Raw genomic sequence first — 16,244 nt, forward strand, 5'->3', positions numbered from 1 at the left:
GGAACAGGGATGGGGGCAGCACCGTGGCCAGCACCTGGAACGCGGTCTGGAATGGCTTAAGGGTTCTGAGAGAAGGCTGTCTCCTGACCTTTTCCAAGCGGGAGGGAGAGCCCTGGGGACACGACTCCTGGCTTTGGTTGGGTGCATGGGCCGGTTCACATGAGTGGGCGTGTGGGCCTTTGGGCTGAGAAGTACATCGGCCCCCGGGATTCTGGGCGGTAGCTACCGGTCCTTTGTCTAGAAAGAGCCTCCTCGCTCAGCCCCAGGGCTGGGGTCGCATGGCGCCTGGGATCCGCCCCTTGGGCCCCTCCCCGACGCAGCCGCCGCCCACCCGCTGGCATTGGGCTCCCGCACATCTGGCGGTCCTCAGCGCATCTGGGCAGCCGTCGCCGAAGCATGAACAGCTCTCAGGCGGGCGCCACAGCCCGGGGCGCCTGGCAGAGCTCCTGCTGCAACCAGTCGGGGGTGCCGCCGGAGCCCCCCGAGGGGCCGCGCGCCGTGCAGGCGGCGGTGCTGGGCGTGCTGTCGCTGCTCGTGCTGTGCGGGGTCCTCTTCCTGGGCGCCGGCCTCCTGCTCCGCGCCCAGGGTTTAACGGCGCTGCTGGCTCGAGAGCTGCGCTCTTCCCGGGAGGGCGAGCCCGGCGGCGCCAGCGTCGATGACGACGACTCCTAGGCACCCGGCTGCGTTCGGGGGTCGCGGCCTCCCGGCGGTCCGTGGACTCCATGCCAGACTTTGAGGGAGCGGTCCCCCAGCCCTGCCGCGATGCTGGTGCGCTCGCACAGGTGAGAGTGCGCACAGGTGACAGAGACGCAGCCATCCCAGGTCCCCGGCTCCTTCTTTCTCCCCTCCTCTCCTTCCGGAAGCCTTTTCCCCCAGAGGAGATTCGAGTACGATTCCTCACTGTGGCCTCCCTCTCGAGGCAGGGATGGGGGTGTGGGTTGAGTTTTAGGGCAGAACCAGGGGCCTGGATGATCCTGGGGGATGGAGAGGTGTGCTGCCCCTCCCCCTCAGGTTAGGGGGAATGGACGTGGCCCAGAGCAAGCAGCTTTGGGGTGTGCTTGTGGGGGTACGTGACAAGGTTCCTAACAGCCGGGAGGCCTCAGAAGCACGTTGCTCCAGGAGGCTGGAGCTGAGGGTTCCCAGCTGCAGGGGCTCCATCTGGCCCTCCTGCCTCTCTCTCCCCAAGGACAGGAACCATCTGGAGGGAAGGGCCTGGGTGGCCTAAAGACAAGGTAATTCTAGGCCAAGGCTGTCTCGGGCCGAGCCACACGGGCCAGTGAGGGAAGCCTTCTCTGCCCTTCTCTATTTAGCGTCGCACCTAGGGGTTCCTGGGAGGTTTTTGTGGGTGCGGCTGTTCACTGGAGGTGCCTCTGATCTCTCTTGCCCCTTCCACTGTAGAGCCCCACTCCTGTCTGCCAAGGCAGAGGCAGGGTCCTGGCTGGCCCTGAGAGGAGAGGGCGGGGTGTGTGAGGAGGGGCCGGTGGCAGTGAGGGGCCTGAGTGGGCAACGTGCAGCTAAGCAGCTGTGAAGGCGACGACGTGTGATCCCTCCGCAGAGGAGCCCAGGATTTGGTGTTAATCCCGGGCAGCTGTGCCGCAGTGGACTTGCTGAGCTGTGGACTTCTCACCTCAGGCACGCCGCCCCCACCCCCTTGGAGAGACGGCTGGCCAGGGCAGTGAGGGGTGTGTGTGACTGCTCCTGGCCCAAGGGCAGCGGGGCTGGGTGCAGGGACATTCCCCACCGCCCTTTGCTGTGTCCTGGGGGAGGGGCTGGAACTGCTTCTCTTTACTCTATCCAGTTCACCTGCCCCCTTGCCCACAACATTCTACTGTATTGTCCTGTCTGCCATCTCCAGCTTGTGCACTTTCCTCCTTCTCCAGCTGGGCCAGAGTCTCCATGTCTGCTGTGAGGGCTTCATTTTACAAATAGGAAAGCTCAGAGGGAAGAAAGTGACCTGCTCGAGTGAATGACAGAGCTCAAACTGGACCCTGGGGCTCCTGATTGATTTCCAGCGTTGAGGTGGGAGTGGTATCCCTGAGCGAGGACCCTTTGGGTCGCCCCTTTTGCTCTGTTCTCTCTTGCCCTGATTTCTCACCACTGTTTGAGATGCTGATGCAAAATATGGCCTCTCTCCCCAAAAGAATGAACCTCCACACCACACATATGGCACCCCAACTCCCCCCTCCCCCTTGGTGTCCTCTCTCCCATCCCTACTCCCCCGCAGCCTTGCTGGATACCTTCTTGCTGCTGCGAATGGCCTTCCAGGTGCCACAACAACTCCCAGGTAGCTGGGCTCAGCTTTTCTGGCCTGAGCATGAGGGTGGGGTGAGCTCAGAGGGTCAGCTGGAATATACATCTAAGGAAATCCAAGTGGACAGGGCAGAGGGACCAGAGGTCAAGAGGATGACTTGGATTGGCCTTTGGGTTCAAGTCCGGGTGATGTTAGGGGTGTAGGGAGATTTGATGGCAGGAAAGGCTGTGTCCCCAGCATTGTGGTGTCTGCTCACACCCAGGCAGGGCTGGGGACGGTGCAGTGGGGTGAAGGAGAGGGGGTAGACAAATACTTTCTTCATCCAACTTCCTGTCTTTGCTGTCCCTTCAGCTTAGTGCCTGGGAAGCTGGCCCATGGTGTGTGCTGCGGAGGACCTCAGTGTTCCTGGAGGAAGAGCCTGAGACGTTTGCTAAGAAACTCTGACCCTGGTCAAGGCTGTCAGACTGAATGGGGAGGGAAAGAATTCAGAAACTTGGGAAATGGGTGGTGGTGTCATGCCATCCATCAGACTCAGGTTGGGAGTGGCAGGATGATGACTGCGGGTCGGTGTGCCATGGAGTGAGGCCAGGCACTTGGATCCCAACAAGCTCCATTAGCCTGTGCTGTCCTTGATGGAAAGGCTGGGTCCACACATGCGTGGACATCTTGGCTTACTCTTCCTCTAAACCCTGAGTCTCACCCTGAGGTGGAAAGGATTGTCATTCCTTGGCTCCCCCTCCAGCAAAGACAGAGGCGGCTATCTATTACAGATTCCCAAACCTCGCATGCTGTGTGTCCCAGAGCACTTTCCTCCAGTCTACCGGCCACACAAGAAACCTTTGATCCACAAACAGTACAGATGACAGCCTGGGAGACGCCTGGACTGTGGCGAGACCGCAACCTGGGATTCCTGCACGCAGCTGCTGCCTCTGACCCGCTCCATCCAACCTCCTGAAGTGCTCATGGTACTGGCCTGGGTGGCCAGCCCCGCTCCTGGCAACTGCTGTGCGTCCTGGGCACTGAAGTGGCCACGCCCTCAGGATGCTCAGTGCTGCAGACGCTGACAGACTCGTGCCTGCGGGATCTAGTCCCATCTCTGGTGCTGGGTGGCTGTGGTCTGACAGGCTAGTGACTTGTCCCTGCTGAGGGCGGTAGGCCAGTGTCCCAAATTTGAAGGTCTTGGGTGCCCCAGCAGTGCCTCATCACTGCCCCATCACTTCCTGTGGCTTGTTATTAAATATGCTGGTAATGTAAAGTTGGAGTATACAGTCAGTGTTTCCAGCTCCTGACTCTTGGAATTAGTGGTAAACCTGGGCCAGTGGTAAATAACCTGCCTACCAGTGCGGGAGACATAAGAGATGCAGGTTGGATCCCTGGATCAGAAAGATCCCCTGGAGGAGGACATCGCAACCCATTCCGGTGTTCTTGCCTGGAGAATCCCGGGGACAGAGAAGTCTGGTGGGCTCCATACAGTTGCAAAGAGTCGGACCTGACTGAAGCGACTTAGCACGCAGCACGTTGGGCCCACTCCAGCTTGGACTGTTTCTGGCAGATCCTGAAATAGCAACCCCAGCCACAGCCCCTCTCCCTCTGTCTCTTCTCAGTGCTAGCTTTTCCCTCTCCACACCCAGATCCACATCTACTGGTAGGTAGGAGGTGGGGCAGTGACTCACATCGACACTCTACTGCCTCCCTGTGGTCAGTGTGGGCAAGGTTGCCGGGAGAAATATCAGTAACCTCAGATATGTAGATGGAACCACCCTAATGGCAGAAAGTGAAGAGGAGCTAAAGAGCCTCTTGATAAGGTGAAAGAGGAGAGTGAAAAAGCTGGCTTGAAACTCAACTTTAAAAAAACTAAGATCATGGCTTTCAGTCCCCTCTCTTCATGGCAAATAGATGGGGAAACAATAGAAACAGTTACAGACTTTATTTTCCTGGGCTCCAAAATCACTGCGGATGGTGACTGCAGCCATAAAATTAAAAGTCGCTTGCTCCTTGGAAGAAAAGCAGTGATCAACCTAGACAGAGTACTAAAAAGCAGAGACATTACTTTGCCAACGAAGGTCTGTCTAGTCAAAGCTATGGTTTTTCCAGTAGTTGTATATGGATATGAGATTTGGACCAGAAAGAAGGCTGAGCACCAAATCATTAATGCTTTTGAACTGTGGTGCTGGAGAAGACTCTTGAGAGTCTAAAGGAACTCAGTCCTTTCTATTCATTGGAAGGACTGATGCTAAAGCTGAAGCTCCAGTCCTTTGGCCACCTGAGGCGAAGAGCCAACTCTTTCAAAAGACCCCGATGCTGAGAAAGACTGAAGGCAGGTGGAGAAGGGGATGGCAGAGGATGAGATGGTTGGATGGCATCACTGATTCAGTGGACGTGAGTCTGAGCAAACTCTGGGAATTAGTGAAGGACAGGGAAGCCTGGTGTGCTGCACTCCATCGGGTTGCAAAGAGTCGGACACGACTGAGTGACTGAACAACAATTGGGGGTCTGATCACAGTTTGGCCAGAGCTTGTGCCTCGACGTGAGAGTGAATTTTGTGGGCATATGCATGGAATTCTATACTTCATGGAATACTTATAGGTTATAGGTTCATTCTATAAACCTCCACGAATCTCAATCTCTTCATCCCTAAAATGGAGGCAACAATGTCATAAGGATCAAATATATAGCGTGCTTGTCCATAGATAAAAGGCTTTCTACACTGTGATTATAGTGTGATGTTATTTTTTTCTCCAAACCTGACCATCTCCAGAGAAAAGGTGTAGAGCCACCCACCCTGTTTCTGGGAACATGTCATTTGTCTTTTCCATGAGCGTTTTTTTTTTTTTTTTAACTTTTTATTTTGTATTTAGATATAGCTGATTGTTAACAGTGTTCTGATAGTTTCAGGTGAACAGTGAAGACAGAGAAGACGATATATGACTTCACTTATATGTACAAACTAAAAAGAAATGATACAGATGAACTTACTTACAGAAAGAGACTCACGGACTTAGAGAACGAACTTATGGTTGCTGGGGGAAGGGATGGGGGGAAGGGTAGTCAGGGAGTTTGGGATGGATAGGTGCACACTGCTATATTTAAAATGGGAAACCAACAAGGACCTACTGTATTAGCACAGGGAACTTTGCTCAATGTTATGTGGCAGCCTGGATGGGAGGGGAATTTGAGGAAGAATGGATACAGGTATATGTATGGCTGAATCCATGAGTGTTTATTTATTTACATTTTTCTCTTTTCGGCTTTTTTTTTTTTAAATAAGCGGTTACATTGCGGGCTCAATGTTAACATGTTCCACCAAACATTAAACTGGTGTTTCCTGAAAACAGGGCCCCTGGCTAAAGCGTGTCTCCAGGTTCCTTGGTAATTGACAAGGTAGTCGCTTGAGTATTGAATGACTGCTCTGTGCCAGGCCTGCTCTGGGGCTGGGGATGAGATGAATGAGGCAGAGGTCCTGCCTTCAAGAGGCACACAGTCCAGTAAGAGCACTGCTCACAAGACTGAAGTTAACACAGACAATAAGAAGTGCCGAGTGTCGACAAAGCCAAGAGCAGAGAATGACTGGCTCGGTTCCTAGAGGAAGCGGTACTGGGTGGACATTCACTGGGCAAAGAAGGGAAGGAAGAAAATTCTGGGCAGAGACACAGAGGGGCGTAGGGCTGGAGGTGCCCTAGAGGCAGGTAGGTAGAGTAGGATGTGAAGAGGGGTGAGACTGGAAGGGTGGCAGCCTGGATGGGAGTTTATCCTGGAGGCAGCAAGGGGTCTGCAGGGGTCTAGAGGGTTTTAAGCTGGAAATGACATGGTAAGATCTGGATCTTAGGGAATTGGGGGTAAGTCTGTGGGTGGGAGCAGGCTGGACGTAGAGAGACAGCAAGGAGGCTGTGGTCACAACCTGCAAAAATGATTATGGCCTGGACTAAAGTGGAAAGAAAAGGGGACAGATCCAAGTGATGTTTAGGATTCAGGCTTTGGTCACTAGCTGGATGTGGAATGAAGTGGGGTGGAGGACGAAGCCTCAGCTCCTGGAATTAATTACCCAGGGGATGGTGACGCCTGCCACCCATGGAGGGGCTGTGTTATCAGTTAGGATATTTTTGGTCTGAGTTTACAGGAAACCCTAAAGATATTTGGCTTGAGCAGAGGGTAATTAATTGGCCCACATAACTGCAGAGCCTAGGGGCAGTTCTGGCCTCAGGCCGGCTGTGACTCAGGTCTGACTGTGAGCAGCCCTGGCCTCTCTGCCTTCCATGCCTTGGTCTGCAGCCTCTGGCAGCCTCTGGCAGAGTGGGCTAGTGGTTGGGGCAAGGGCTTGAAATCTCATGGCTGGACTTGAAAGCTGGCCCCACATTTTCTGGCTATGTGACCTGGGCAAGGTGCTTAATCCCTTGCAGGAGTGAGGAGAAGCAGGGCGTTAGGATAAAATGAGACCCATACATGTAGAGAGCCTGGCCCAGTAACAGTGCTATTATCAGCCTCAGCCTCCACGTGAGGCAGGAGGCATCTCAAGTTCAAATCTATCAGGGAAGGACGGGTTATCCCCCAGGTCCCTCGGGCCAAACCCTGCAGCAGTTGTGACTGTGTGCTAACCCTGGGGTCCTGTGTTGCTGGTATGGAATGTTCTAGGCCTAGATCACATGCTCTGCTCAGACATCCCAGACCACAGGGCCCAAAGGAGAAGGATGTCTCCTCACCAGATCTAAGCCTGTTTTAGTTCTGGGGTGAACAGAGGCTGGGTGTCCATAAACTGACTCATGGGGGGCCGTGGGCAGAGGGGTGGTGGGTGAGTCCAATTTGGGTGTGTTGAGTCTGAAGCGCGGCAGCGGGGTCATCCAAGGTGTACAACTAGTTATGGGGCTGGGGCTCACCAGAGAGACTTCCAGGCCAGGGTGTTGCTAGAGGCAGAAAATGGAGCTGTGGGAAGGGCCCAGGTAGGGCTGAGAAGAGAGGGGGCTAGCAGGCCACCACTTAGAGGTGGGGCAGGGTCCAGGGAGGCGGGAGGGAACACGGGGAGCCAGTTCTCTTGGGAGTCAGGGAACAAAGGATTTTGGAACTGGGGGGTGTCCATGCTCCCATAATTCTGGAGTCAGAAGGCTTCTTTCTGGACCACCTGGCTTCCCTGAGCTACCCACCCCAACTCCCAATGCCTTAAACCTGGGTGATGGGGAGGGGTGGGAGGAGCCCCCATACAGAAGAAAGTGGAAACATGGTCCCTCTGGGCTGGCAGACCCACTGTAGGGAGAGAGGTGGCTTTCTTTTCTTTAGTTTACTGCTCTGGATGTGTGAGTGCTCTAACACACACACACACACACACACACACACACAGACACACGCGCGCACGGCTCACCTAGGCAAAACAAAACAACACAAAGCCCACACAAATGAGCTCATCCACTTCCATGGCTCCTGAGCCTCCCTTCCGAGTGCAGGGCCTTCTGCACTTGCTGCATCCTGCTGGGCAGGCAGAGCTTGCAGCCACGTCCTCCGTGCCCACGGTTCCTCTGTTTACCAGACCCCACAGGACCCTCTCCTTTGTCTGGTTGCTCTCTCTCTCCTCACGTACTAACTGCTACTAACTGCAAAATCACAACCACTTTCAACTCTGCCTCCACGTCCTGCCTCCCATCTCCCATACTCTGCTCAGATGCCCTCACCTCCTGCTGCTCACAAAAAGGAGGTGCCTTCAGACATGACTCCCTCCGCTCTGTCCCCAGACCTCCTCTGGAGCCAGGGGCTTTCCATGTGTCCCCATGAGAGGACGACCCTCCCACCCTACCATACCACACACACACTGGATGCTGTCTCCACCTCTGCACCATACCCCCTTCACTTTAGTCTCTTTAATGCTCCTTTAACCACTCCTTCTTGGCTGGCTCCAGCTTCAAAACACTCAGGTTTCTTCCACCTTAAAATAGCCCTTCTCTGAGCCTGGTGCGTGCGCCTCCAGTAACCACCCCGTGTCTTGCTTCATCTTTATAGCCAACCTTCTCCAAAGTTATCCACACTGACCGTACCTCCCCTCCCCTCCCCCTGCCTACTTTAATCCTCTCGCACCTGGCTTAGTCTACAGCGGTGCTGCCTGGTCAAGATCAGCTCCGGGATGGTTGCTTGAGCCTGCTTGTCCATTCTTTTCTCAGCTGCTCTCCTGGTCACTCATCCTGCTGCTGACTGCTCCCTCCTCCTCACAGCGTCCCGGTGGCTTCTCCGACTGCTCCGGAAGAAGCTCAGAGAGAACCTTGGTGACATGAAGAGGAGAGGCTGAGATGGTAGGCTCCAGGACAATACTGGGTCCACACCCTGGGTCTGCCACTCACTGGGTAACTAAAACCCTGTCCCTCGTCAGTGAAGTGGATAACACTCACTTTGGGAAACTCCTGAGATGAAGTGGATTTCAGAGGGTGGGCCCAATGCCCTGGAGCACCTGTCTGGGTTGAATCCAGGCTCCCCGGCTCCCAGCTGCGTGCCCTTGGGGAGGTCTCGCTTGGCCCTGTCCCTGCCTCACCTCTCTCTGGAGGTCCCATGCTAGCACCTCCTCTCTCTTTGCCCAGGGTGTGCATGCTGAGTGTCTCAGAATGATCTGAGAGCTTCCTCTTTCCCCGCCCTCTTGCTCTGGGTGCTCTTTACCCTTTCCTGGCACTTGAATCGCCATATATAAACCACAGCTCTGAAAGCTGCAGCCCCAGCTGAACCTGGGTGCTGAAAGTTGCATTAATGCCTTGATCCATTCTGCAGTGATTTCCTCAGCAGCTAATTCTGGCAGCTGCTGGAGAACATGTCGTAAATGAGACAGAGGGGCCCCTGCCATAGAGCCTCCATTCTGGTGGGAGGGGATGTTTGATGGACCTGTGAGCAAATACATGAATGAGGTCACTGCAGATGGTAATACAACAGGGCGATGGGGAGGAGACCTGTGTGCTGACTTTAGGTGCAGGTGGTCAGGGCAAGCCTCTCCAAGGAGGCGGCATCCGGGTCAAGACCTGGCCAGGAGGAGGATGCAGCCAGGCCAAGGGCGGGGGTGCAGTGTTCCTGCCGAAGGGACTGTGGGTCAAAGAGTCCTGCTGTGGGAATGAGATGGGCCTGTCTGAGGGACCGAAAGGAGGCTGGCGTGGTGGGGGCTTAATGAAGCAGTCGGGGAAGAAGGCCTGTGCTCTGGGTGCACCATCCTTGCTCCTGGCCTGACTCCTGGCTTGGGACCACCTCCTCCCCAGCAGGTGTCCTCGAACCGCTCCCCTCCTTCCCCTGCACAGCCAGACACAAATGTGGTCCATTCTACCCCTGAGAAAGCTTTGCTCCGTCTCTGGCTGCTGGCCTTACCTCTCACCCAGCCCCCATGTCCATCGGTCCTTCTTGGCTCCCCCTTCTCCACGGGAACTTTACAAAGGGGTAGCCTGTCAAGCTATTCCCTGCCAGGCTGGAGTCCAAAACGTGGTCCCCAAGCTGCTGCTCTCTTGGGTCTCTGCCCCCTCTCCTCATTGTCTCTGTCTGCATCCCATCGTGTCCTCTGGGCCTCTGACCGCCCTCCTCCCATTGCCCAGCTCCTTCAGGCCTGGGGCTTCCTGTCAAGCAGTCCCACAGCTCCAGGCTTGCCCCTGACAGTCTTCCCCCAAGTGTTCAGTTACACGTCCCATGTCCCCTTGTCAGGCCAGCGCTGCAAGAACAAGCCTGACTGTGTTCATTCCCTGCTGCCTTTCCAGTGCAGTTGTAGTGCTTGGCACATAGTAGGTGCTCAGTCAGTATGTGTTGAATGAATGAAAGGTTGAGTTCTACAGAGAGGCCGTGGGAGGAGAGGATGGGGCTTCTGGCCCACCTGGCCCTCGAAGCCGCCTACCCACCTGTGCACCCTCACAGGCACCTCGGCCTCACCCAGCAGCGTGAGCCCTGCCCACCTGACGTTCTCTCTGCCTCTGTCTGAACCCGTTAGGCCCTGACCCCCTCCAGCTCCGATTCCCTGCCTGCTCCTGTTCTACTCCACCCGCTTGGCCCTTTGACCTGTGGGTGGAGGAGGTTGCTCCTCTGCCCCAGGCCTGGGCTCCTTCTTGACTCATTTGTTCTCACTTCTCAGATTACAGTAGCTTCTCTGGGAGTCGTCTGCACCCGAGACAGCCAGACCCTGGGTCTAGCCCTGATGCTGACCCAGATGGGGCAATTCCAGGTGACACAAAGTTCAAGGGTGGGCTCAGGTAGCTCGGGTAGGGTGGATGGCAGGTGACTAGAGTTTCATTAAAGGGCAGTGTGTTGGAGGCTCGTCCATGCTTCACAGAAGGTACCCAGGGGTGGAGAGGGAGAGGGAGAGGCAGCCACGCGCCCAGTCTTCAGTGGGTACAGAACACCAAAGCTTTCATTCAGTCATTAACTCGTTCATTCCACTAAGGTCATAAAGCAGCGGTCCCCAACCCCTGGGCCATGGGCTGGTACCAGTCCCGTGGCCTGTTAGGAACTGGATCACACAGTAGGAGGTGAGTGGCAGGCGAGTGAGGGAAGCTTCATCTGTATGTATGGCCGTTCCCCACTGCTAGCATTACCACCTGAGTTCTGCCTCCTGTTGGATCAGCAGCAACATTGGTTTCTCACGGGTGCTCGAATTCTACTGCGAATTGCGCCTGTGAGAGATCTAGGTTGCGTGTTCCTTATGAGAGTCATCCTGAAGCCAATGCCCTCCCCACCTAGCCCATGGAAGAATTGTCTTTCATGAAACCCATCCTTGGTGCCAAAAAAGTTGGGGGCTACTGCTCTAAGGACTTACCCCCATGCCAGGCACTGCTCTAGACCCTGAGGACGCAGCAGTAACAAAGCAGATAAAAGTCCCTGCTCCTGTGCTGCTGGCCTTCTTGTGAAGGGAGGCAGATGATGAACACTACGTGTAATATCAAATAGATAAAGAATAGAATCCCAGATGTGTATTGGTTCCAAGAGCTTCCATAACCAAGGTGCTCAGTTCTAGAAGCCAGGCACTCAAAACTGAGGTGTTGGAGGGCCCTGTTCCCTCCATGATTTTCCAGGAACCTTCCCTTGACTCTCCCAAGCTCATGTGGCTTTCTGGCACCCTTTGGTATTTCTTGGCTGGTACCCACATAACCCCAACCTCTGTCTGCAACGTCCTGTGCCGTTTGCCACGGGACCCCTGTGTGCCTGGCTCCAAGTGTCTTTCTTCTTAGAAAGACACCAGTCACATTGGAATAGGGGCCCTCCCTAGTCCAGTGTGGTCTCACTTTAATTTGACAAATTACCTCTGCAGTGTAAATCAGCTCACGATCCAGGTACAGTGGCTTAGGACTTCAGCACATCTCTTTTTTGGGGGATACGGTGTATAACAAGTGGTAATAACGAAGCAGGGAGAGTGCACGGAGGGTGTGGGGGCAGGGTGGAAACGATCAGTGAGGTCATGGGGAAGGTGACGTTTGAACGAGGAAGACCGGAGTGAGAAAGAGCGATAGAGCTAAGTGGGGAAAGGCCTCTGGGTGGCAGAGCAGCAGGAGCTGGCAGCCTGAGGAAGGAGCCCCCCACCCCGCACCCCGCCCTGAGTGGTTGAGGAACAGACATCAGGGAGGCCCAGGGAGCAGGGCCGTGGTGAGGACCGAGGTCAGGGCTAGACGAGGCGGGGGTGAGTGACAGGCTGACCAGGTCTTCCACAGAGACCCAGGACGTGCCCCCTCTCCCATGCTTTCTCAGGAAATCCCCAAAGAACATGCCCTACTCAACCAGAAAACAACCGGGAAATGGTGGTGCAGGGGTGAAGGAAGGAGAGTTCCCCCCAGCAGTGTTCAGGGAGACAGGGATGCCTGGGGAACTGGGCTCCCGAGCTCTCAGGCCCAAGCATCTGTTGACCGATGCTCTTCTCATCCGAGATGGCCAGCAAGTCACACAGCCTCTTCTGGAATACTGTCCGTGTCCCTGGCTGCCACCCTCCCCTGGCCCAGATCACACTGACCTTTGCTGCAGGCCGGAGATATCTCTATATTTTTATAATCTGATTTATTTAGGCTGTGCTGTGTATTTGCTGCTGCGTGGGCATTTCCTCTAGTTGCGGCAAGAGGGGGCTACTCTCTAGATGTGGGGCACGAGCTTCTCCTTGTGGTGGCTTCTCTTGTTGCAGAGCGTGGGCTCAAGGGCAAGCAGGCCTCAGTAGCTGTGGCTCCCCGGCTCTAGAGCGCAGGCTCAGTGGTTGCGGTGCGCGGGCTTAGCTGCTTCGTGGCATGTGGGATCTTCCCTGATCAGGGATCTAACCCATGTCTCCTGCATTGGCAGGTGGATTCTTTACCACTGAGCCTCCAGGGAAGCCCTTGAAGATACATTTTAGCAAAGCATGCCATTAGGGTTCCAAGCTGTGGGGGTAACGTAACTCCCCTGGGGCCTTGTTACCGCGTGAGGGTCCCTGATGTTCTCGCCTCACTGTGCACCCTCAACGTTCTTCTCCGATCGTCTGTCTTGTGTGGCTCCAGGGCGCTGTCATGGAGGTGTTCGCAGCCTGGGCCTCTGTAGCCTCCACAGGGGGCGGGGGAGATCTCAGGGCATTCCTGTGCTAGGGTCTGTCTCCTCAGCAACCTGGACCCCTCAGCCCTAAGATAGTGGCTCTTCACCCACAGTTAACAGCCCATGTGAACCCTCCTATTTTCATGGCTTTGAACCTCTTCCTTGCCAAACAACAACCTAGCTAAAGGTAGATTTACTTCCTTCCTGGACCGGCTCTCATGACAAGAGCCACCCTCTCAGCCGGAAAGTTCTCTGCCCGAGCCATCTGCTCAAATGTCAGCTCCAGTAGCATAGGGATTTTTGCTGTTTCGTTCACTGCACACAGAAGGCTATGAGGAAACAGAGTTTGAACAAAAGGCATCGTCCCTTAAGTTTTTTCTTTGATCACGGGGTGGGGAGGAGGAAAAAGCTATAAATGGACCCTAGCCCCTTAGTTTTCTCAAGTGAAAGATGTGTTAGTTCCCAGCAATGTGCTAGTACTTAGCTGAGGCACCTGAGAGTGGGACCCTGTGCCGTGCTGCTGGCATGCACAGGAGCTTTAGAGAAATGACAGCAAAGTTTAAGGGGGATAGTGTGCAGACTTTCAGCTATTGTCACGTTCATCTTTTGGATTTAGCAGCAATGAGGTTTTGTGAGGAAATCCAATAACTCCAAAATGCTTTCAATGCTGTTTGTTCTTTAGACTTCACTGTTTGTGGGTTTGCAAAAAAAAAAAGAGAGAGAGAGAGAGAGAAGCTCATTTCTTCCCCTGTGTGCGAGCAGGGTGGAGAGGGCAGGGCTGTGTGACTGGTTGAAGATGGGAGCAGCATGTTCCAGCACCTGGAAGCTCGGTCCAGAGGCTGTGGATACAGCGGGAGCAGAATCCACCATTTCAAAGGCACAGGTGGCGACGAATAGGATCATCTTGCTGCCAGTTGGGTCCCAAATCTGAAAGTATCTTTTCGTTTAAAATGTCTTGATTAAGCACCAAATGTTACAGGAATCGTAGGAGAAATGAATTAAAAGTAGAAACAATAGTTTATCCTTTTGTCATTTGAGAGAAATTATGAATATTTCAAAACAATTTGGTGGGAACCAGGGACTGACGCCCCAGTTTCCTTCCCCTCAGTGGCTAAGGCGGTGTTTCTTAAAGTGGGTGCCATGGTTTTCCAGCTGCAAGGGACTTTAATTGGTGTTGCTTGAAAACAGGGTTCTGTGGTCTAATAAATTTGGGGATTATTGTGTTAGGCAAAGTTAAAGAGATTTCTTTATTGCAGTTCTCGTAAGAGGCATTGCTATGCCAATATTACGATGAATCTAAGAGAAGTGCAGAGCACTTCCCAGCAGATTTGACCAAAGAATTGATTTTTTCCCCCTCCTCCTCTTTTTTTTTTTTTTTTTTGAAAGAAGCCTCCCATGGGATCACCATTCCAGCCAACAAAGCTCCAGGGAAACACTGAAAACCTTCCTTTTGGAAGAGAAGAAAAACTTTGGAAAAAACATAGATCATGCCACTTTGGATCATGCATTTCTCTTACTTTGTCAGAACAACAGTATAAAATTAATTTTATTTCCAAGGACTGTAATGCCACATTACTAAATTTAAATGCACATTTTTTTTTTTTCCAAAGAGAGTTTTAAAAAACATTTCGGAACTACTACTTATGTGAAACAAATCTCGGCATGGAGCAATGGCCAAATATGTACAAGAATTTTGTACAGGATGAAAATGTGATGCCGGAATTTCAATTTGCCACAACTCTTTTACCCAAAGTTCACCATGCTTCGTGGTTCTTGTGACATGATAGATCTTGGCTGGTTTCCCTTCAGCATGATTGTCATGAAGGAAGACCATTCCTTGAAGAGCTGCTTTGTCTGCTTTGGTTTGATCATTCTCTCTTGCCGGTCAGCTACCTTGTTGCCTAAAATGGATTGACTCAGAGATTGGGGTCAGCGGCCTGGGCTGTTGGCTGAGGAGTGGGGATGCAGGGGCGGAGGGCAAGGCTCAGAAGCTTGAAGGCCGGATGGGCAGGCTCGATGGGGGAAGTTGGCTGCCCTGGTTGAGAGATTGGTAATGTTTCGTGGGATGAACCTGAGCTTACCTGGCTACGTCTTTTCACCATGTTAAATGTTCTGAATGTAAACTTCTGAGTTGTAACTCTGGCTGCTGTGGTTATGTCTGGCGGTTGTCATGTTGGCTCTGTGGCTGGGCTAAAATAATGGAAGTGAAGAGATCCAGATGTGGCAAAGTCATGTTGTAAAGGAGCCTGTGGGATTGCAGGACTGTTGTGAGTTTCTTTTGAAACAATCTATTGTAACTACCAAATATGCTATTACAGGATCAAATACAATACCAAGAGGGCTAGGCAGGAAAACTAGGGTGCCCCTCCAAGTGACCTGAGATGATTGTTGCATGAGGAATTCAGGCCTGATGGTGTCAGATCTTCTGATTGTTCAAGAGGAGATGGAAATCCAGATTTGGGGGGTATTCTTTGGCTGTGCCATGTGGCATCTCTCCCTACCAGTTATCAAACCCATGCCCCTTGCAATGGAAGTGTGGAGTCTTAACTGCTGGACTTCCAGGGAGGTCTGAAATCCAGATTTTTCAATAAATTCTACTGATTTTAAAATGGAGGTTCCATTAAAGAAGTGGTATGAATCAATCCCACTTCCACCTGTGGTCTAAGCTGGCCTGTGGGCTACCAGTTAGTGACCAGTGGTGACTGACAAATCTCTATCCCCAGCGCTAATTCTTTCCTGAGTGCCGCAGCCACATACAGAACTGCCTACCAGATGTCTGTACGCCTGGATGTCCCAAGGCATCTCAATTTCCCATCGTCCAAAGTTGACCTTGTCATCTCCTCCATGCCTCTTCTTCCTGGGTCCCTGAGCTCACTGATGATACAGTAAGCCTCCCATCACCCAGGTCACCCTGGGAACCCTCTTAACATCCATCTCTAGCATCCATACCCGCCTCTCCATTTCCTTGCCACTGTCTTTGGCTGCTTACCCTCTTTTACCTGGACCACTTCCATAGCCACTTAACTGGTGTTCCCTGACTCTCAGTCTTTTCCCTTCCTGTGGAGCTGCACTGTGTGGACACTCTCCAGCCTTCATGCCTGGCCACCTTTGGTCCTGCAGCCTGGAGCCCCTTGTTTACATGCATAACCCCGGGTTCAGCACAAACCCCGCTCCTGTTTGTATCGGCCACCCCAGGGCCCCACACCTGCCTGCATCACCGTAGCTTCGCACTCTGGTGACAATCTGTCACCAAATTGTCTCTCTTTGTGAACTGGCTGAGGGGTGGTGATTAGGGGTGGGAACAGAAGAGACTGGGGAACACCATCCTGAGAAGCACCTGGAGTTAGCAGGAGGCTTTGCCTGCAAGGACACACCTTACTCACGCTGGGATAAGCAGTAAAGAGGGCTTATCAGCTCAACCAACTGGTCAGTGTGGAGGAAGGATGTGCCCCAGGGCTGGTTTGATGCAGGTTCAGTCTGTGAAGCAATGGCACCCAACTCCAGTACTCTTGCCTGGAAA

The 16,244-nt window shown here is 53.4% G+C and overlaps 1 protein-coding gene and 1 long non-coding RNA gene across 2 annotated transcripts; both read left to right on the forward strand.

Annotated features, from left to right (window-relative positions):
• The first annotated feature begins 396 nt into the window (after positions 1 to 396).
• SMIM41 (small integral membrane protein 41) lies at positions 397 to 672 on the forward strand. Its single transcript, XM_040234189.1, has one exon. It carries the CDS (start codon positions 397 to 399, stop codon positions 670 to 672), a length of 276 nt encoding a protein of 91 aa, XP_040090123.1.
• A 7,606-nt stretch (positions 673 to 8,278) lies between these two features.
• Positions 8,279 to 15,349, forward strand: LOC120858249. Its single transcript, XR_005719817.1, has 2 exons — positions 8,279 to 8,571; positions 14,111 to 15,349. It is a non-coding gene; the product is annotated as an uncharacterized LOC120858249 (long non-coding RNA).
• Positions 15,350 to 16,244: the final 895 nt, after the last annotated feature.

This window comes from Oryx dammah, unplaced genomic scaffold (assembly GCF_014754425.2).
Source record: "Oryx dammah isolate SB20612 unplaced genomic scaffold, SCBI_Odam_1.1 HiC_scaffold_29, whole genome shotgun sequence".
NCBI lineage: Eukaryota > Metazoa > Chordata > Mammalia > Artiodactyla > Bovidae > Oryx > Oryx dammah.